The 23810-nt window shown below is 39.5% G+C and overlaps 1 protein-coding gene across 1 annotated transcript; it reads left to right on the top strand.

The window, feature by feature from the left end:
• The first annotated feature begins 11931 nt into the window (after nucleotides 1-11931).
• LOC119723407 lies at nucleotides 11932-23505 on the top strand. The gene is made up of 3 exons (XM_038194028.1): nucleotides 11932-12223; nucleotides 13803-13876; nucleotides 23141-23505. The coding sequence occupies exons 2-3, from the start codon at nucleotides 13858-13860 to the stop codon at nucleotides 23488-23490; spliced, it is 369 nt and encodes a 122-aa protein (XP_038049956.1). The 5' UTR covers nucleotides 11932-12223; nucleotides 13803-13857; the 3' UTR covers nucleotides 23491-23505.
• The last annotated feature ends 305 nt before the right edge of the window (nucleotides 23506-23810 follow it).

Here is a 23810-nt window from a genome sequence, read left to right as displayed (position 1 = left end):
TGCAATGCTAATGCCTTGTTTCCAACAACACAAACACAAGATAGGCTTTACGTCTTGTGCGAAATGTTCCTCCCTCGCGTTAGTTATTTAAAAAGTAAAATGAGAAGTGAAAAAATGTTCACTGAGATTCGAACTCGGATCACGTGATTAGAAGTCAGGACCACTTCTAACCAGTCCCCGAATCAGCTGCCAATCGTCGGTGATTTAAACACCATTGTTTCTTGTTATATAACTTATTCTCTAAAGCCCTGGACATAATGAAAATGCAAAACGCAGAGAGAGAGCGCCCTCTATTGATATTGTCCGATCTCGTTTGGGAAAAACATTGCTGCTGTGTAGGATGACTGGGGCAGGGGATGCTACATTTACATGTAGCTGATCATTGGGGTATCAGTGTGATGTAAGGAAGTTGTGAACAAAAGTTGTCAAGGATATAGGAGACCCATAAGGGATGGGAACGAAGTTTTCCGTACCTATAGTTGACCCATTGGATTGTCTGGAAGAGGATAGGGCACCAGATGTCACTGATAGACGAACCAATATCTTGAGGTACCGTGTCCTGGAATAGACCCAGTGGTTGGCCTCAGACTGTTCAGTATCTCCAGGCAACTGTTGGTCTCTTGCATCCGATTGGGAAGGTTGGAGATCACTACAACTCTATGATAGTCTTGGGCAACTGAGAACATGTAAAAGTGAAGTGGGGAGGTCACTTTAACAGCCTTGTCGATGTACACTTTGTTTACATTACCATACGATTCTTAAGCTTGATTCCGAGTCTGAACGTTTGGTCTTGTTGGTTCTTGTGAGATTGCAGCAGATTGTGGTTTTCAGGGGTGCTGTATGAAAACTTCGATGCTACGCTTCTGGTCTGGATGCGTTGAATGTGTTGGAAGTGCAGCACTCATTCAAGGAAGGGGGCAACCTCGTGCCCAGGGTGTCGAGCAGTACGCGCCCATCACTACCTGTTCTCTCACCCTGGTATTGGATCATTTGCATGTGCAAGATTTTTGCACGCGTATGCAAATGAGGAACAGTCTGGTGCCTGGATATGCTTTACACATTAGCGTTTGTTTTTGTATGCGGTGTCCGGGGTAAAAACAGAGTCAATTCGTAGCAGCGCGAGCACGGCGTGAGTTACGAAAACACGATTTTTGAAATCAAACTGTTACGATCTTATCGGGACAACATGCAGTATCATATTTTATATTAATATGAGCAAATTGGAAAGGAAATTAGTATTTTTGAGAAGGTGTGGACGAATGATCGCGAAAACACGTACTGCACGTTGTGAATAATAGCACCAAGTACACGATAAAAATCCATTACTAGCCAATTGCGGTATCCAATCAGGATACAGGAAGAACGTTTCCTATCCAGGGTTTACTATTGGAAACCGTGTTGGAAATAAAGTAAGCACTGGGGACGAGGTTGGGAAGGGGGTGATCTACATAGCACGTGACCCTAATAAATGGGCCTTTTAGGTATGGGAGAACCTTTCGTCGGAGAAGTAGAGAAGCAGTGGATTCTCTTACCGATGCTGCCAGATGATGAAGATGTCATCACTTGACGATGAAGGAGCCAAACAAGTGGTCTGTGTTCTGCCGTGATGATGGTGGTCTGCTCATTTTTTCCCCATGAATATATTGGCCAGAACTGATGATATAAGAGATGCCATCGAGTTAGATGATACAGGGGTAGGCAGAATACCATGAAGCTTGTCTGATGTGGGGTCTGTAGTATCCTTGTGTGTTTAGGGTCCAGTTAAAGTCTTTGGCGACGCCACAGGTCAGCTGGTGCTGAGTATGTTGATAAAGAGAGAGATAACTCCCAATCTGACTACTCTGACGGCGTTTGACTGGCAGGTGAGGTCTGAGGTGAAGATGGCAAACTCTCAGAATTCTTGATGAGGCGTTCGGTGATGCCAACTAGGGGATAAAGCATTTTGGTGTGGTGTCTGACTGTCAGTGTTGTACGTGGGGTCCCACGATCAGCCCTCCTTTCAATGCTTTAGAGGGTTTTGCTTCCAAGTTTTTAAGTTTTAAAGTGTTCAAAAGATTGCTGTTCGCTGATGTTTGTAATACAATTTTAAAAAAAAACCTCGCTTTAAAGGTATCCCTTATTTTAAGCATTCCGCAAACACAACCATTTGTCAACAAAATTGCCCTAAAATTGTACAAATCTCTACAATTTAGTACCCAACATTTGAGTCTTCTTAGTACCCAATATTTGAGAGCAAAAACTAACCAACAATTTATCAAAAATTATTGACCATTTTTCGGTTAATGGCTTATCAAAATTTGGTTCTTTACATTTACCCAAATAATGGATGATTCAAAGTACCCAACTGTTCCGTCTGCAATTTCACCGAAGTTTTAGGTAATTGTGATTGTCCAACGGCTGTTGTGAATTTTTCGCTCCAAAGATGTGGATGTTGACTATTGTACCAACGTTGGGTAAAAAGTTGGGCAAAACTTGACATGTTTTTTTAAGTATATATGATTAGCAGAAAAGATTTCTAGGAAGGTTTGCCAGCAGGCTATAAAGATACGAATGTAACTCACCTTCAGCAATTTCTAGTAGTATCAGCAAAGCCCAATGAATGAAGGATTGACGCATTTTCGTATATTCCCAGTGCATGCAGTGAGTCTCCGTTCGTTCGTATAGGGGGTCGTTCGAAGCACACCGTTACCGCGTCTCTACGATAAACTACGTTAGACCAGCAACACCTATCTGACCCGAAAACCAGACACGAAGGTACTCATAGATGCCTACATAGGTTTGTTCAAGTTTTTTTAGATCTTTGCAATAATTTCGATGATTTCGTATACGTGATGCTCTCCTATACCATTGCGCATGTTCAATAAACGCCCATCCCCGCTATAAACTCTATGCTCCCGCCATCCTTGGGCCACCGGTTATTAAGGCAACAATAACCACTGAGACAGTGCCCAAAACAAAAGACACTCCAGGCCGTCAATATTAGTAATATGTATGTCTCAGTCTCACTGTGACAATAACGTCCTAATTAAACCGAAATATCAAAACACGCAAACGCAGTGAAATAACGTCTTTCGTCAAAATGTCCGAGTGTGAAAGAAGGTCTATTTATAAGCACGCAATATCTCACTGTCTTTTCCTTTCAAATAAATTATAACACACAAGAGCTGCCAGAGTGACTGTTTCTGGTGCAATAAGCCTATGCCTTTTTTCCGAAGAGCCTGCTTTTTTTTCACTTGGCTTTGCAAAAAAGCTTGGCTGGGCAATTTTGCTATCAGAAATCGTACAGCGTGTCTTGGTCTAAGTCCCTGAGAACATTAAACACTGGTTTTCCAACTGGCATTGATTTTGCTCCCTTAATCTATCAACCCTTAATAACAACTATATAGTGTTCAGATCGCCACTGTTGACTGAAACCTCTGCCGTGCATGCTATCAGACGTATATAGAACGCATACTCGCATCAATCCCTACACCAAATTTGCGCGCGGGGTTTGTATCAAGTCTAAATCCTCTGCCGATACATTATTATGCATAATCTACAATAAACGAGTCTCGTCGCGTGAAATACGGACGTTTTGTGGTTATTCTCAGTATGTCTACATTTGGCAGTGAATTTGGTCTTTCAATTACATAACTTTACATTAAAATGAACTTCTCCATGAAATTATGTATACACTTTTTGCATTGTTTGTCCTTATCTTAATAACAGGTTACAATTGCAAATTATAAAGTACGTTTACTGTTTGGATTGTTTATAAAACAGGGTAAAGTACGATTCTTTTCTCTATTTTTTTAATTTCTTTTAATTGTCAAGTCACGTTTCCTTTTTTATCCCGTATATGTATCAACTTGTAGTACAATTTGTTTCCGTGGGAGAGGGTTATATTGGCCTACTATAAGTCAACTACAACTTTTTGTGATCAATATTTATTTAATGAATAAAGGACGATACAAACGACACTCTTGTTAACGTACACAGACAACAGAAAAGATTTTTGTGGTGGTAAAAAAAGTAATCAAAAATGAAACCGAAAGATTTTATTAAATTATCTAGAAATATTTGACAAACGTGTAGTTTTGGTTTAATTTCTTGAAACATACACAATCCACTTACAGTTTTAAATGTCACAAAATATTCCATATATAATCCAATTGAGACTTAATTATGGATATCTATAACGGGCACAGTAATAGATTGATAACTGATTGATGACATCATCAAATAGTTCGAATAAGGTTTATTCATAATGAGTACTGCTCCACACTATTGAACCGAGCTTGGAGCGAAGGGAGCCCGCTAGTTTATCGTTTCCATATTTTTCTTTAAACGTCCCAATTAAACCAAAGTATCAAAACACACAAGCGCAGTTCATTTCGCCACGCATGTCTTTTCACAAAATGACCTTGTCCGTGAAAGAAAGTTAGTGTTATATGACTACGCAATATCGCGATGGCTTTTCATTTCAAATATAGAACACGAGTTATCAGAGTGACTGTTTTTGGTGCAATAAGCCTACGCCTTCTTCGAAGAGCAAGTTTTTTTCGCATGGCTTCACCAAATGCATTGCGATAAAAGTGGTGTGTCACGTTTTGGTATTTATCCCGGAGAACAATAAGACATTTATGAAATTCGAACGTGGTTATTCTCATTATGCCTACATTTGGCAGTGAATTATACCGCCAGTCTTTCAATTAATACGTAACTTTACATTGTTCTGCATGAAATTATGCATAAAATGTTTGGATTGTTTGTCCTACAACTACAACGTGTGATGATCAATATTTCTTGTTTACGTATGGAAAGAAATATTGTATTAAAAAAAACATCTTTTAAAAGAGGATACCGAAAGATTTTACTAAATTCTGACTAATCGAGAACTATAGTGTTAATAATCGTCGAATTTGAACAGCGCCCCCTACTGAAAAATGGTAACCCCCCCCCCCCCATTTTTTACCGCACTCCGCGTATTCCGCTGTTCCAAGATGCGAGCGACATTTCCAGCTGCATACGCTAAACTGATGAATGTCCGTGTAAAGAGTGCTCGTTCCTGCGCGTCAAGTTTGCTTGAAGATAAATTCAAGGAGGCCAAGTGTCCGGAGAAAAAAAGCTGTCAACATTTCAGATTTTTTTTGATGACCCCCCAAGGGGTATTGCCTGTACCCATCATGATAGATCTGGGGACTAAGCGACGGCAGACTATAGCAGGGGACCGGCGGGGAAAATACAACGATTTTGAAATCACCAATTGAGGCCCAATTGGCATGGACTGCATATCGGCCAATTTGTCCATACTCTTGAAGCAGTCAGTATTACAAATGACACTGTCTCAGTTTGACAATAACGTCCCAAAATTAACCCAGGTATCAAAAGGCGCAAGCGCAGTTCATTTTATCTTCGACAAAATTACCTTGGCCGTGAAAGTAAGCCTGTGTTATATGACCACGCAATATCGCGATGGCATTTCATTTCAAATATAGAACACAAGAGTTATCAGAGTGACTGTTTCTGGTGCTATAGGCCTACGCCTTCTTCGAAGAGCCAGGTTTTTTTTCACATGGCTTTGCCAAATGCATTGCGATAGAAATCGTGTGGCACGTTTTTTTGTATTTATCCCCGAGAAAAATAAAACATTTATGAAATACGAAATTTTAGTGTTTATTCTCAGTATGCCAACATTTGGCAGTAAATTATACCGCCAGTCTTTAAATTAAAACATAACCTAACATTGAAAACACATAACCTAACATTGTTTGTCCTTTATCTTAATATCTTAATAACAGGTTAGAATTGCAAATTGTAAAGTGTGTTTGCTTTATTATTTTCTTTTATTGATCAACTTGTGGTACATTTGTTTTACCGTTGGGAAGTGGGTGTTATTAGGTAAATATAACTTATTAACGAATAAAACATAATATAAACGACATTGTTATACTTCTGTCTTGAATACTTTATTTTCATTGGCCTAGAACGATCACTTGTTAAGTTTATAAAAAGTCATAGCACACTCCCTGTAGGATATCACGTACGGTTCGTACAATGTGAAACGCTTGTATTACCCACGCTATTTTCATTTTTCACCATGTTTTCACGCATGAGTGGGAGCAGCAAAATATAGCAGACGATCAGCTGTGTCGAGCATGCCACATGTATGTGGGTAAGTGACGTTCGATTGTCATGATTGTTGTGTTTACTACTGTTTGTTTTCGTGATGTTTACATCAAAAGCCAAAGAATCTAAGCCTGACAAAACAATTGTCGACTGCTGTGATGTGGGATATGACTTTTTAGCACCCGAGGGGCGCATGGTGTTCAAAACGTCATATCCCACATCACACCAGTCAACAATTGTTAATAAGGGAATAAATAGAGTCTGGGTGCTGATAATTACCCGAGCCGGAGGCGAGGGTAATTATCAGCACCCAGACTCTAAGCGGTCTTAAACAGAGTGATAAATACCGACCGAGCACATATTTATTCCCATTCATAAATACCTTTTCGGTAAAAAAAAAAATCAAATAATTCGTTCAAAAAATCCCGATTTTGTTCAACAAGTTCACTTCATGCTTTTTGAAACATCCCTCTAGCAAATTAATGGAGTGTTCAGCTGGCGAGTAAGATGTAAACAACCCTTTTATGGAGATTGACGCGCACGTAGCATGTTCTGCGTGATGTCGCGCAGAACGCACCTGGGGCGTTGCGTTTTGAATTTAGAACCACTGATCTCTATATAAAGACTGGATAGCGGATATGCATACAACATTCACACAGTAGACTTTGCATATTGACCAATTCGCCCCCGGTCTCACGAAGATGGCCGCGTATAATACGAACGTTCTACGCGTACATACAGCGCGCGTTGTATCAACAGTTGACGCGCATTTTGGTCACGTACACATATTATGATGTTCTAAAAGGAACACATTTCCGTAGTGATTATTATTTCAAAAACGCCGAAAAAGTGATTTGCGGCATTATAAAAGTAACCACTACGTTAGAAAAATTGTGGTAAACCTTGGTCAGTTGGTCAGTGGTGGTGGCCAAAATATAATAGTCCAGCGGATATGTGAAAAAATTGTGCACTTTTGCATAAAAGCGTGAAACTTGGCACAGATGTTTATATTCATGCGAGAAAATGTTTTAGATGTGGAGCCATCGCAAATTTACCCTTTTAGGGGCGTGGCATCCATTTTAAAAAAGGGGGGCGGGACTTGTCATGCCCGCAATAAAAATGGTTTTTCCCACTTGTTACAAAAGCAGGAAACTTCACAAAGACATAATTATATAGATTATTAGTGTTTTCCAGATTCGGAGCCACCACAAAAGTACCTTTTTAGGGGCGTGGCAGCCATTAAAAGAAAAGGGGGGGGTTAATTATTATGCCCACTTTGGAAAACATTGTGCCCATATTTCATGAACGAATAAAACGTCCCACAGACGTTTATATTCATGAGAAAAAAAAATTCCAGATGTGGAGCCATCTCGAACACACCCTTTTAGGGGCGTGGCAACCATATAGGGAAAAAAGGGGGGCGGGGTTTTCATTATGCCCACCCTGGAAATATTGTTCCCACACTCAGAGAGAAATGGAACTTTCCACAAACATTGACATTCATGAGAAAACAAATTCCAGATGTGGAGCCATCGCGAACACACCCTTTTAGGGGCGTGGCAACCATATAAGGAAATAAAGGGGGCGGGGTTTTCATTATGCCCACCCTGGAAATATTGTTCCCACATTCATAGAGAAATGGAACTTTCCACAGACATTGACATTCGTGAGAAAAACAAATTCCAGATGTGGAGCCATCGCGACCACACCCTTTTAGGGGCGTGGCAGCCATATTGAAAAAAGGGGGGCGGGGTTCTCATTATGCCCAACATGGGAAAAAATGTGCCCACATCTCATAAACGAATAAAGCTAATTCCCACGGATATTAATATTCAAGAGAAAAAAAAAGTCACACGTGAAGCCATCGTAAACACACCCTTTTAGGGGCGTGGCAGCCATAGTAAAATGGGGGGGGGTAGTCATGATGCCCCTATAAAAGAAAGTTCTTATGTAGAGCCACAGCAAACTCATCCTTTTAGAGGTGTGAGGGGCCTATTCACTGTGCCCACAATTGCAATTTTTATATTTTGTTGTTGATTTCGTATAATGTTGATTGGCCCATAACCTATATTATTTGGTAATACAATGACTTACCCCAAAGAGCATGGGTAAGTACCGGTAGGCTAACCCGTGTTATATTGTTCAATGTGTGTACTTGCACCTATATTATCATGCACATCTAAATTCCAGAGTGATTTCATAATTACAAATACACAGCACACAATGGCAGCCCTAAACTCTAACATTTAACATTAAAGGGCCATGGAAATCCTTTTTTACGGGGGGGGGAGTATAAAATCCCCCTACCCCTTACCCGTTGCGCCGCATTGACAGCAGATTGGGTAACAACACGATGTACTCGCCTCACAAAGTGGTGGACACGTCCACTATGACTTCACATTCAATGAATCTGTGTACCCCCACCACACAACACCTCTGTTCTCTTAAAAATGGTATATCCAGCTCTTCTGAGTGTTTTTTTTTACCCCGACCAAATCCATTAAAAAAATTATACGTTATACAGGTGCGACACTGCATATGCCTTTAGGTTCGTCAGAAAAAAAGGCAGGGCAAACAATGTATTTGAAGAAGTAACACTAGTCTTTCCAGGACTAACTGAGGTACCCCAGTTTATACCCCTAATTCAGATATTGATGCAGTTGAAAGGTTATCAATAATTCTACAGACGAAAGAACCAGTAACTGGGTTAATATAGATGAGGCAAGAATGCATAGTGTAAGAAAACAAAGGGATTGTCAACAATAAATTCCAACTATAAAGGCGGTCCTACTCCAACACATTAAACAGCTATCTGAGGTGGATTTTATTATATGAAACGCGGTCAAAATTTTCCACGTTGTGCATACTGAGTACCCCCCCCCCCCCCTTTTAAAAATGGATGCCGCACCTCTAAAAGGGTAGGTTTGTGATGGCCTCACAAAACAACATTTTTTATGAATATATTGTCCGTGAGTATTTAATCCATTTATGAAAGGAAGGCACAACTTTCTTTTATAGGGGCATCGTGACTACCCCCCCCCCATTTTATTATGGCTGCCACGCCCCTAAAAGGGTGTGTTTGCGATGGCTCCACGTATGATTTTTATCTCGTGAGTATTAATGTCTGTGGAAATTAGCTTCATTCGTTTATGAGATGTGGGCACATTTTCCCCATGTTGGGCATAATGAGAACCCCGCCCCCCTTTTTTCAATATGGCTGCCACGCCCCTAAAAGGGTGTGGTCGCGATGGCTCCACACCTGGAATTGTTTTTCTTACGAATGTCAATGTCTGTGGAAAGTTCCATTTCTCTATGAATGTGGGAACAATATTTCCAGGGTGGGCATAATGAAAACCCCGCCCCCTTTATTTCCTTATATGGTTGCCACGCCCCTAAAAGGGTGTGTTCGAGATGGCTCTACATCTGGAATTTGTTTTCTCATGAATGTCAATGTTTGTAGAAAGTTCCAGTTCTCTCTGAGTGTGGGAACAATATTTCCAGGGTGGGCATAATGAAAACCCCGCCCCCCTTTTTTTTCCTATATGGTTGCCACGCCCCTAAAAGGGTGTGTTCGAGATGGCTCCACATCTGGAATTTTTTTTCTCATGAATATAAACGTCTGTGGGACGTTTTATTCGTTCATGAAATATGGGCACAATGTTTTCCAAAGTGGGCATAATAATTACCCCCCCCCCTTTTCTTTTAATGGCTGCCACGCCCCTAAAAAGGTACTTTTGTGGTGGCTCCGAATCTGGAAAACACTAATAATCTATATAATTATGTCTTTGTGAGGTTTCCTGCTTTTGTAACAAGTGGGAAAAACCATTTTTATTGCGGGCATGACAAGTCCCGCCCCCCTTTTTTAAAATGGATGCCACGCCCCTAAAAGGGTAAATTTGCGATGGCTCCACATCTAAAACATTTTCTCGCATGAATATAAACATCTGTGCCAAGTTTCACGCTTTTATGCAAAAGTGCACAATTCATCGATATTTTGTCACATATCCGCTGGACTATAAGTCAAGTGAGCCGCGACGTTACAAAAGAAATGAAGCTGTCTATAAAGACGGCAACTTGTCCTTTGTAGATCACCAGCCGGTCTCACCAATATGGCGTCAAATTCGTACATTGTGCGGCTCTTTATTAGCTATCCAGTCTTTATATAGAGATCAGTTTTAGAACTATAAAATTCTGACTCGCTGGTAGTGTTGCGCATACCTACGTGAGGATTGTGAACGTTCAACCAATGAAACGGTAAGAGGCACTGGATTTTTAGGAGTCCACATTTTATTGTGACACTGGAAAAGTGTTTAAGACCAGCTAGCCATGTCTTTATCATCCGTTTAAGACCGGCCACGTGACGGGCTCTCGACCAATAGGAATAGCTAAACTGTCTGAGGTATTTATGAATTCTTGTTTAAGTACAGAGACAATGAACAAAAATGTTGTGGCAAAAAAAATTAAATGAAGGATACCGAAAGATTTTACTTAACTCACTAATCGAGATATACAGGGTGGTTCAAAAAAAGGAAAACCCACATTTGACAGCATTTTCACCTATTTATATAAAATTATTTTTAACTGTCGATTAGTAGCTATTAAAGTACTGGCCTTTAAGCACTCGTGACGAAAAAATCGTTGCATTTGCACATTTTGTCGTTGAGAGCTATGCTAATTTGAACATTTCATGTGCGAAACCTGTTTTTCCACGGAGGTATACATTCCCTTCGCTTGACTGAGCTCAGCTTTCCGAGCTTTTGAAAGGGCATGACATTTGATTGTTATGTATGTAATGTTATGCAACAATGAACTTAAGCCGACAGCTCATTGAGTAGATGATCTTAACACTTTACATGAATAATTGGATAGCTTCAAAAAATATTTTGGTGGGAAGGTTTTTTATTTTTTATAAACTACGAAAACGTCAAATTTACATGGAATAACCCGTGGACAAGACTGATTTTGGTGACTTGATTTCATATTAGCACAATATCACTATTGTTGCGACTTTTACTATTTTTTTTTCACCATGCATAGTTAAAGGCCTATACTTTACTACTACGTGAAAAAAATATTTCATTAAGTAAGTAAAAATTACTGTCAAAAGTGGGTGTCCTTTTTTTAACCACCCTGTATTTGATGGACGTGTATTTTTAGTTCGTTTCTTAAAACGTATACACAAAATCTACCTACAGTTTTTAATATCACAAAATTCCCATGGAATCCAAATGAAACTGTATGCATGTTACAACGGGCACATAATTAACATAATGGATTGATAAATGATTGGCAACGTCATCCAATAATTCGAATAACGTTTACTCATAGTCAGTACTGCTCAACACCATGGAAGGGAACAGAGGTTGACGCAAAGGGAACTCGGAGGTTTAGGGAACCAATCAGGGACAGCGAAAGTTGAATTGTATATAACGAGCGCCCTCTACCCTCTTTGCGTCTCTCGATGCTCTTTCATTCGTCATCGAATGGATCACGCCTAAGGCAGTCCCCACATTGTCTGCATATCTCCTTCTTTTGTTTCAGACGACAATGTATTTTGAAACTGTGTGTAGCAATCATGTACGACATGAAATGCATCGATACATTTGCCACTAATAGGCCTATATATATATATGTAAAACAACGCACCGGTGTCGCATCCCCGTCGTGAGCATAGGACTGGATGCCAGTCTAATATATGGGGGGGGGAAGAGCCTGGAAGTTCACCCCTGGCGGCGCCCTTCCCGAAACCATAGGAAAATTAACTTGCACAAAAATCCAACACATTTGTAAGTGTTAAAATGCCCATAAGCTCGGCACGTGACCTTTCCCTTTGCGGCGCTATTGCGAAATTGCAACATTGCGAAATGCGTGCGGGGATTCCCGCTTTGTTGCTTTAAATAGTGCATCATGTCATAGTCGTCATGGTGACACTGCCTTTTCACAGGGACAAAACAGATCGAACGTGAACGTCACAGTGTACATTCATGCTCGGTTGAAACATGGTTGAAATAAGGCTGGATTCATCATGCCGATAACACACTACTGTACGTGTGTACGATAATTTAGCCTACAGTCCATCCGTACAACAGGTCGCCTTTACCGATGGATGCAGCAGGTGAGGACAGCTTAATTGACAGGGCTAACAGTATGTATTGTCATTATACGATGCTGGGGAGTTGCATAAACATCCTTGACCATGCGAGGCCATCTGATCACTTTTATGTCACTTCTCTTTGTGTTTTGGTGGTAAACATTAAAGGTTTTCATTAGTGCGTGTGTGTTTTATTTGTGTAGAATATTCAGGATCATCTAAATAGCTGCACTTTGTTTTACAAAGGCATCATCTGCAGGAACAGACTCCTTGGTATTATAATTATCAAGGTACACAATGCACCATAAAACCAACACTCTGTCGGTTAGTCTTTTACTGACTTACCCCGAAGGGCCGGGGTATTTCCTAGAACTGGGGACCAATTTGTTTCCATTCAACATTTTCGCTATGCATGGCCACATAGTGAGGTTCCATATCTGGTCCATTTCATATATAATTCCCAGAGGGGTCATGCATGTACATCATGTCGCGCGGTCACGATGTTCAGTTGTCCAGACCACGTGTCCGTTGCGTCGTATACAGTCTACTCTGTTGTTTAAAACCGGCAACCTTTGTATTTTGCCTTATTATTTGTTCGAACCCTGACGGGGAACATGGTGCTTGTGTTCTTGGGCAAGACTCTTTGCTACGATTGCCTCTCTCCATCCAGGATTATAAATATGCTTATGAATGTATATACCAGAATGCGCTGATTTCGACCTGCTACAAAAATTTGTCTCATAACTTGATGAACAGGGGTAATAATTGTGAGCGCTCTGAGACCTTTGATATAAAGCGCTATATGAGCACCACATTATTGTTATTATCCGAACATTCTGAATGTAGAATGAGGGGGTCAAGATTGATCCAAATCCAGTGTCTTTATTTTATTTATTTTTTTCAATTTTGAAAAGAAAAAAATATGGTTTTTTTTAAATCAGAGTGGAATATAGAAACATTATGCATTTTATTGTCATAACTCAGTCAAGGACAAACGAAGATTGAGCACCCAAAGAATTGGTGGCGTGCGCCCAAAGAATTGACTCCCCGTGAGAGTTAGTCTTGGTTCCAAGACGTTTATGTTTCAGCGTGCGCTTATTTGACCTCATCGTAACGGGCGCCCTTTCTACTTTGTGTACGGTTCGTCGACCCAGTCAAATTCGTGGATGGCCATTATGAGACCGGGAAGTGATTTGTTTTTTCATATATTCGCTATGGGCGCCTAACATCAGCTCTTGTCACGGAGGGTTATGCATAATAAATATGTCGCGAGGTCACGATTATCGGCTGATATTCTAAACCAACCAAACATTTCTCAAGTTGTCACTCGATTGAACAAATTATTGTTTGAACTTTGAAAGTATTGATTTTCGTGTGTTTAATGAGAACATACCGTACTGCATGTCAATCGATGAAAATACTTTTCAAGATTTCTGATCGAAACGACGTCGCAGTTACTAAAGTTGCAAAACAGAGAAGAGCTATTTTTTTGACAAAACAAATTAATAACCGAAATGTCGGGTTAACTGTCAGTTTGCGTGTAGCCATGTACTGCGAATAAAACACAGCACCCTCCTGTCTTTATTTTCACTTTAATTTGCAGGTTGAACCGAATCACGAAGACTTGAATGAGCTAACGCGCGACAAAAGGACAGACTATGGATAATCATAACCAAGGTAGAAACGCAAAATCACATTATTGTCATGTTTTCAACAACAATCCTGTCAAGAATCATACTTTAAATGTATATCTTGAACTGGCTGGATATTTCAAGACAAATTTTGGCCAATCAGTTTCCGTTTGGAGTTTGGAAAACGTTTCTTTTTCTCAGTTTTGATAAATAACATCAAGGCGAATACTGGAAATTATATAACATATTAATCCTGTATGACACGCTTAGACCTATCATGCGGGCTCTGGAAAAGAATCTAATTTTAACCTTTAGTCCTCTTCAATCAGAATTCTCTAGACGTGCACAATCTCAAATTTTTATTGCACCGTAATTGCCTAGGGCTTAATTGATTTTGGGATCACATCCAAAAATAACTAGAGGTTGTGGAAACAACAACACGGTGTTGGGCCATGGATTACCGCAAACTTTGCATGACGAAACCAGCCCTCTTAAGAAAGTGGCTAGTTTCACACTGTTGAAAGCCCCTGGGGAGCAAGTAAACCAAACTCCCCTCCCTGCTCCACAGTCCCAGCGAGATAGTGACTTGTGGTTAAATGAAATCAGCTTTAAAGCTGATTTCAGCTTGATTTGATTTGGATTTCAGCTTTTTTCACTCACTTGCTGTGTACAAAAGTATAGGAGATTTCCAAAGTTCAGCTTTTTTACACCTTTTTCAGCTGTTTTCAGCTATTTTTATCAGTGGTCACTCACACCCCTGATATAAAACAAGTTAACATTTCAGGTACGTCATTATGATAATACTTTTGTTGGCCGACAGATTAAATTTAGCAACCAAATATTATGCTTGAAATCGCCCAGGCAGAGTGACCTTCGCTCCTTTTAGGAACCATTTATAGAACGAGTGATAATGCATTTTTGACGTTGTTTAACCTGCCGCTAGAGGGCGCTCTGACATTTTATGACGTCACCTGTAATATATTTCTGTAATACAGCCTAGACAGACACTCACATCATTGAAAGCAAGTTCGCATCTTCTGCCAATTTCAAATAATAAGGCACTTCCGGTTTCGACCGGAAGGAGGGGTCAAGTGATTTTGCACTTAATACCAAAACTGAAGATCCTGCAATATTGTATCGATTGCCATAAAAAAACAAAATCAAATATGTAGCAGTTGATTTTATATTGATTTTCAAAGATTAAATCTAGAAATCTTTGATTGCTTGTAATACGATACTGGATGACGTCATTATGACGTCATCACCAGAAAGTTCAAGAGCTATTTTAACTGTGCTATATACAGCCAAATCTTGATTATATCTATCACGGTATATTTTCTAGCAATTTTTGAAGGTTTAAAGGTCTTTTTATTGTAGCTTCCGGTCTGATGACGTAATCATTTTTTTTTTCGCGCACAGGTGCTGTCTGCATTAAGGTCATCATGTACATTAATTTTGAAGCGATTACCGCAAACTTCGCCACAGACATCAAGTGAAAATGCTTTTTTGACGTTTTTTAACCTGTCGCTAGAGGGCGCTCCAACACTTCATGGCGTCACCCATTATTGTTTTTGAAAGGTCAGTCCAGGCAGACACTTCAATCGTTAAAAGCAAGTACATATCTTTTTCCACTTTAAAATTATTAGGCACTTCCGGTTTCGACCGGAAGGAAGGGTCACGTGATTTTGCGCGCACAACATAAAATGAAGATCATGTATTACCATGTCGATTCCCGCAAATTTCAGGTTCCGGTCTCTCACGGTTGATTTTATATGGAATTTCAAAGATTAAATTTATTAAACTTTGAAGTGACGTCACGTGACCCGTGATGACGTCATGATTACGTAATTGCAAAAAAACACATCTGCGGTAGGTTGTGCGTTCATGTATTGACAATTGAAGTTCATATATGTTTTCATTTTGACACACAGTTCTGGAGAAGGAATGTGTATAGAAGAAAAAAAAAATATAAAAACCCTAGCAAAAACAATAGGTTTTGGGCTAAAGCCCAAAACCTAAATATTGAGAGCCAAGGAATTTCACCCCACAGTGATTGTTAATATTTAGGTGTTGGGCCTCAGCCTATTGTTATTGTAAGAATTTACTATTTTTTTTATTATTCTTCAAGACACATTCTTCTCCGGAACTGTTTGTCAAAATGAAAACATATATGAACTTCAATTGTCAATACATGAATGCACAACCAACTGAAGATGTGCTTTTTTGCAATTACGTCATCATGACGTCATCATGGGTCACGTGACGTCACTTCAAAAAATAATCAATTTAATCTTTGAAATTCAATATAAAATCAACCGTCAGAGACTGCAACTTAAATTTTGCGGGAATCGACATGATAATATATGATCTTCATTTTATCTTGTGCGCGTAAAATCACGTGACCCTTCCTTCCGGTCGAAACCGTAAGTGCCTAATAATTTGAAAGTGGAAAAAGATATGAACTTGCTTTCAACGGTGTTGATGTCTGCCTGGATTGACCTTTCAAAAAAAATAATTGGTGACGTCATGAAGAGTTGGAGCGCCCTCTAGCGGCAGGTTAAAAAACGCGAAAAACGCATTTTCACTTGATGTCTGTGGCGAAGTTTGCGGTAATCGCTTCAAAATTAATGTACATGATGACCATAATGCAGACAACACCTGTGCGCGAAAAAAAATTGATTATGCATCAGACCGGAAGTTACAATTAAAAGACCTTTAAACCTTCAAAAATTGCTAAAAAATCAACCGTGATAGATATAATCAAGATTTGGCTGTATATAGCACAGTTAAAATAGCTCTTGAACTTTCTGGTAATGACGTCACAATGACGTCATCAAGTATCATATTACAAGCAATCAAAGATTACTAGATTTAATCTTTGAAAATCAATATAAAATCAACTGCTACAGATTTGATTTTGTTTTTTATGGCAATCGATACAATATTGCAGGGTCTTCATTTTTGGTATTAGGTGCAAAATCACGTGACCCTTCCTTCCGGTCGAAACCGGAAGTGCCTTATTATTTGAAATTGGCAGAAGATGCGAACTTGCTTTCAACGATGTGAGTGTCTGCCTAGGTAGTACTGTACAAACATTTTACAGGTGACGTCATCAAATGTTAGAGCGCCCTCTGGCGGCATGTTGAAAAATTCAAACATGGATTTAAACATGCATATTTTGAGTTGATGTGTGTGGCAAAGTCTGCGGTAATCCATGGCCCAACACCGTGTGGTTGTTCATACAACCTCTAGTTAGGTTTTGGGCTTTAGCTTTTTTTTTTAGCTTTAGTTTTTTTTTCTTCTATACACATTCCTTCTCCAGAACTGTGTGTCAAAATGAAAACATATATGAACTTCAATTGTCAATACATGAATGCACAACCTACCGCAGATGTGTTTTTTTGCAATTACGTAATCATGACGTCATCACGGGTCACGTGACGTCACTTCAAAGTTTAATAAATTTAATCTTTGAAATGTCATATAAAATCAACCGTGAGAGACCGGAACCTGAAATTTGCGGGAATCGACATGGTAATACATAATCTTCATTTTATCTTGTGCGCGCAAAATCACGTGACCCTTCCTTCCGGTCGAAACCGGAAGTGCCTAATAATTTTAAAGTGGAAAAAGATATGAACTTGCTTTTAACGATTGAAGTGTCTGCCTGGATTGACCTTTCAAAAAAATAATGGGTGACGCCATGAGGTGTTGGAGCGCCCTCTAGCGACAGGTTAAAAAACGTCAAAAACGCATTTTCACTTGATGTCTGTGGCGAAGTTTGCGGTAATCGCTTCAAAATTAATGTACATGATGACCTTAATGCAGACAACACCTGTGCGCGAAACAAAAATGATTACGTCATCAGACCGGAAGCTACAATAAAAAGACCTTTAAACCTTCAAAAATTGCTAGAAAATATACCGTGATAGATATAATCAAGATTTGGCTGTATATAGCACAGTTAAAATAGCTCTTGAACTTTCTGGTGATGACGTCATAATGACGTCATCCAGTATCGTATTACAAGCAATCAAAGATTTCTAGATTTAATCTTTGAAAATCAATATAAAATCAACTGCTACATATTTGATTTTGTTTTTTATGGCAATCGTTACAATATTGCAGGATCTTCAGTTTTGGTATTAAGTGCAAAATTACGTGACCCTTCCTTCCGGTCGAAACCGGAAGTGCCTTATTATTTGAAATTGGCAGAAGATGCGAACTTGCTTTCAATGATGTGAGTGTCTGTCTAGGCTGTATTACAGCAATATATTACAGGTGACGTCATAAAATGTCAGAGCGCCCTCTAGCGGCAGGTTAAAAAGCGTCAAAAATGCATTATCACTCGTTCTATAAATGGTTCCTAAAAGGAGCGAAGGTCACTCTGCCTGGGAGATTTCAAGCATAATATTTGGTTGCTAAATTTAATCTGTCGGCCAACAAAAGTATTATCATAATGACGTACCTGAAATGTTAACTTGTTTTATATCAGGGGTGTGAGTGACCACTGATAAAAATAGCTGAAAACAGCTGAAAAAGGTGTAAAAAAGCTGAACTTTGGAAATCTCCTATACTTTTGTACACAGCAAGTGAGTGAAAAGAGCTGAAATCCAAATCAAATCAAGCTGAAATCAGCTTTAAAGCTGAGGTTCCACACCCCTGTTATATGTTGAAATGTGAAAATCCGTGAATAAATGGCTGAGAACGATCTGTTACTGTTATGCTTGCATAAAACCGCAATTCGCCAGAAAGTATAGTTCCAGAAAGCAGTGTGGCGAACAGGTGGTATTTCATTTAACCACAAGTCACTATCTCGCTGGGACTGTGGAGCAGGGAGGGGAGTTTGGTTTACTTGCTCCCCAGGGGCTTTCAACAGTGTAGAAACTAGTCACTTTCTTAAGAGGGCTGGTTTCGTCATGCAAAGTTTGCGGTAATCCATGGCCCAACACCGTGTTGTTGTTTCTACAACCTCTAGTTAGTTGTTGGGCTTTTAGCCCAACATCTATTGTTTTTGTAAGGGTTTACTATTATTTTTTTAGGTGTTGGGCTTTAGCCCAAAACCTATTGTTTTTGTAAAAGTTCACAATTTTTTTTTTTTTTATTCTCCAAGACACAATTCTTCTTCGGAACTGTTTGGAAAAATGGAAACATATATGAACTTCATTTGTCAATACATGAATGCACAATCTGCTGAAGATGTGCTTTTTTGTAATTACGTCATTGTGACGTCATCATGGGTCACGTGACATCACTTTAAAGTTTAATAAATTTAATCTTTGAAATTCCATATAAAATCAACCGTGACAGACCAGAACTTGAATTTTGCGGGAATCGACATGGTAATACATGATCTTCATTTTATCTCGTGCGCGTAAAATCACGTGACCCTTCCTTCCGGTCGAAACCGGAAGTGTCTAATAATTTGAAAGTGGAAAAAGATATGAACTTGCTTTCAACGATGAACGGGTCTGCCTGGATTGACCTTTCAAAAAAAAATAATGGGTGACGCCATGAAGAGTTGGAGCGCCCTCTAGCGGCAGGTTAAAAAACGTCAAAAACGCATTTTCAGTTGATGTCTTTGGCGAACTTTGCGGTATTTGCTTCAAAATTAATGTACATGATGACCTTAATGCAGACAAGACCTATGCGCGAAAAAAAATTGATTACGTCATCAGATCGGAAGTTACAATAAAAAGACCTTTAAACCTTCGAAAATTGCTAAAAAATCAACCGTGATAGATATAATCAAGATTTGGCTATATATAGCACAGTTAAAATAGCTCTTGAACTTTCTGGTAATAACGTCACAATGACGTCATCACGTATCATATTACAAGCAATCAAAGATTTCTAGATTTAATCTTTGAAAATCAATATAAAATCAACTGCTACAGATTTGATTTTGTTTTTTATGGCAATCGATACAATATTGCAGGGTCTTCATTTTTGGTATTAAGTGCAAAATTACGTGACCCTTCCTTCCGGTCGAAACCGGAAGTGCCTTATTATTTGAAATTGGCAGAAGATGCGAACTTGCTTTCAACGATGTGAGTGTCTGCCTAGGCAGTACTGTACAAAAAATTACAGGTGACGTCATCAAATGTTAGAGCGCCCTCTGGCTGCATGTTGAAAAAGTAAAACATGGATTTAACATGCATATTTTGCGTTGATGTGTGTGGCAAAGTTTGCGGTAATCCATGGCCCAACACCGTTTTTTTTTGTTTTCTTTAGTTCTTCTCAGCAAAATTCTTCTCCAGAACTGTTTGTCAACATGAAAAGTGATATGAACTTCAATTGTCCATACATGAATGCACAACCCACTGAAGATGAATTTTTTTGTAATTACGTCATCATGACGTCATCGTGGGTCCATGACGTCACTTCAAAAAATAATAAATTTAATCTTTGAAATTCAATATAAAATCAACCGTGAGAGACCGGAAATTAAATTTTGCGGGAATCGACATGATAATACATGCTCTTCAATTAATCTTGTGTGCGTAAAATCACATGACCCTTCCTTCCGGTCGAAACCGGAAGTGCCTAATATTTCAAAAGTGGAAAAAGATATGAACTTGCTTTTAACGATGTTAGCCTGTGGGTGGGTTGATCTTTCCGAAAAAATGACCGGTGACGCCATCAAGTGCTCGAGCGCCCTCTAGCGGCAGGTTAAAAAATGTCCAAAACACATTTTCAGTTGATGTCTGTGGCGAAATTTGCGGTAATTGCTTCAAAATTAATATACATAATGACCTTAATGCAGACAAGACCTGTGTGCGAAAAAAAATTGATTACGTCATCAGACCGGAAGTTACAATGAAACTACCTCTTTTACTTTGAAAATTGCTAAAAAATCAACCGTCAGAGATAAAATCCAGTTTTGTGCTTTAAATGGCACTTTAATAATAGGTCTAAAACTTCCCAAGGTTTCGTTACAATACATTTACTAGAAGATGCCCTTCAGCCCCGTTGAAGTTGAACACGCCTACACATTGAAACGCTCATTTAATGCCACGTACATTGCATGTACAGCAAATGGGGATGATTGCGTACAAAGGGAAAATCCCGAACAACAGCGTGCTGCGATTGCGTAAAAGGGAACTTCCCGTCATATGATGCTCAAAAATTGGGCTGGCAAAAGCACCCAATTGGGCGCTTTTTTAAATTCGGCGTTTGTTCCCCTAAAAACATGCGCATTGGGGTAAAGAGGGTATGGCGAGCAATATCTCGTATTGAGCCAATGGTGTGCGACCTTTACTTTTAGAGATATGAGCTATTTAATGGGTTTTTGTAACAATTGTACTAGATACCGTAAGTGTTCAGTACAGCAGCATACGCGCGTGCAGATCCTCACCTGACTCTTTTTTAACTATCCTCTGTATAATTACTCCACGCGCTATTTTTCAACCCTCAACCCTCAACATCAACATCAACAATCAACAATAAACATTAACATGAACATCAACAATCAACATCAACAATCAACATCAACAATCAACATCAACATCAACAATCAACAGCAACATCAACAATCAACATCAACAATCAACATCAACAATCAACATCAACATCAACAATCAACATCAACAATCAACAATCCACATTAACATCAACAATCAACATCAACAATCAGCATCAAGATCAACATTAACATCAACAATAAACATCAACAATCAACACCAACATCAACAATCAACCGTAACATCAACAATCAACATCAACAATCAACAATCAACATTAACATCAACAATCAACAATCAACATCAACAATCAACATCAACAATCAACAATCAACATCAACATCAACAACCAACATCAACAATCAACAACAATAATCAACAATGCGAAAAAAGCCAAACCTCTAGCCCAACACCGTGTGTTTGTCCTCAAACTCTAGTTTTTATTCAAGACAGATTCTTCTCCGGAACTGTTTGTCAAAATGAAAACATATATTAACTTCAATTGTCAATACATGAATGCACAACCCACTGCAGATGTGCTTTTTTGCAATTACGTCATCATGACGTCATCATGGGTCACGTGACGTCACTTCAAAAAATAATAAATTTAATCTTTGAAATTCAACATAAAATCAACCGTGAGAGACCGGAACTTGAAATTTGCGGGAATTGACATGGCAATACATGATCTTCATTTTATCTCGTGCGCCTAAAATCACATGACCCCTTCTTCCGGTCGAAACCGGAAGTGCCTAATAATTTGAAAGTGGAAAAAGATATGAACTTGCTTTTAATGATTTTGGTGTCTGCCTGGAGTGACCTTTCAAAAAAAATAATGGGTGATGCTATGAAGTGTTGGAGCGCCCTCTTGCGGCAGGTTTAAAAACGTAAAAACCACATTTTCACTTGATGTCTGTGGCGAAGTTTGCGGTAATCGCTTCAAAATTAATGTTCACGATGACCACAATGCAGACAACACCTGTGCGCGAAAAAAAATGATTACGTCTTCAGACCGGAAGTTACAATTAAAAGACCTTTAAACCTTAAAAAATTGCTAACAAATATACCATGACAGATATAATCAAGGTTTGGCTATATATAGCACAGTTTACATAGCTCTTGAACTTTCTGGTAATTACGTCACAATGACGTCATCAGGTATCATATTACAAGCAATCAAAGATTTTTAGATTTAATCTTTGAAAATCAATATATAAAATCAACTGCTACAGATTTGATTTTGTTTTTATGGCAATCTATACAATATTGCAGGGTCTTCATTTTTGGTATTGAGTGCAAAATCACGTGACCCTTCCTTCCAGTCGAAACCGGAAGTGCCTTATTATTTGAAATGGGCAGAAGATGCGAACTTGCTTTCAACAATGTGAGTGTCTGCCTAGGCAGTACCGTACAAACATTTTACAGGTGACGTCATCAAATGTTAGGGCGCCCTCTGGCGGCATGTTGAAAAAGTCAAACATGGATTGAAACATGCATTTTGAGATGTGTGTGGCAAAGTTTGCGGTAACCCATGGCCCAACACCGTGTGGTTGTTCCTACAACCTCTAGTTTGTTTTTATTTCTGGTGATGACATCAGGCATTCATCAAAGCGCCCTTTAATAGGCACTGTAGCTCACAAGCCTGAAGAAACATGTAGAGAGAAGACAAGAGAAGAAATTACAGTTTTGGAGGTTGGAGGAAAACCCCAGAAGGATATTCAGGGAACAAACCCACTGAATCAGGCACATGCATCCTGCGCCATCTATGACAAAAACGTCTCAGCGCTTTTCCCCACTCCAATTTAAAACAAAAATCCAGCCAAGCAATATTTTTTCACCCTACACAGGATCTTTTCGGAGCCTCCCTGACTGCTCATGTGCCAATAAAAAAGCTCTCAAGTACCGACCCTACTACTATGAAGATCAACTACTCGGCGTCTGTTGCACTAACTGCAGTCAAGCGTTGCTGGAAGAACGGTTTTTGTTTCATCCAGACGAAGATAACACCCGCCCCTCGGTAACTGTCAACGATGTCGTCCTCAAGAAACAACTCAAGATAGTCACTGAGAGCAACACCACCAAAATCGAGAATTGCAAGTCCCTGAGCAATATCCTAAAGGTGGGGGATCACATCACTTGGCAGCGCAGGTTTGGCCACTGGCATCATGCCATCGTGTTAGGCGAGCCCTCAAATTAGAATCCCTCCCCATACCGTTCGGGGTTGAGCCCGCCCAGTATGTTGAAGGGATTGGGACCTTGCATGGAACCGATCGGCCTGGATAAACTCCACCAGGCTTCTGCACCATGGCTCTGGCTCATCACAAAGGAACCAATTTGCGACGCGCTAATCCTCCAGTAGGCAACAATGACTGTGATGAGCTTCATAGAAGTTGCCGCTGGTAATCCCAGTGGGCCGAATAATCCTCCAACAATGGTCAGACTTCAATTTATGTTGCCTATTGTGAAACCCTGAGTCACCAGTTTGGACCAATTGGGGCGTCACGCTTCAGTAACCGG

Source organism: Patiria miniata, unplaced genomic scaffold, assembly GCF_015706575.1.
Source record: "Patiria miniata isolate m_02_andy unplaced genomic scaffold, ASM1570657v1 HiC_scaffold_1, whole genome shotgun sequence".
NCBI lineage: Eukaryota > Metazoa > Echinodermata > Asteroidea > Valvatida > Asterinidae > Patiria > Patiria miniata.
The sequence above is the reverse complement of the archived record's forward strand: the minus strand, read 5'-3'. Positions and strand labels throughout refer to the sequence as shown.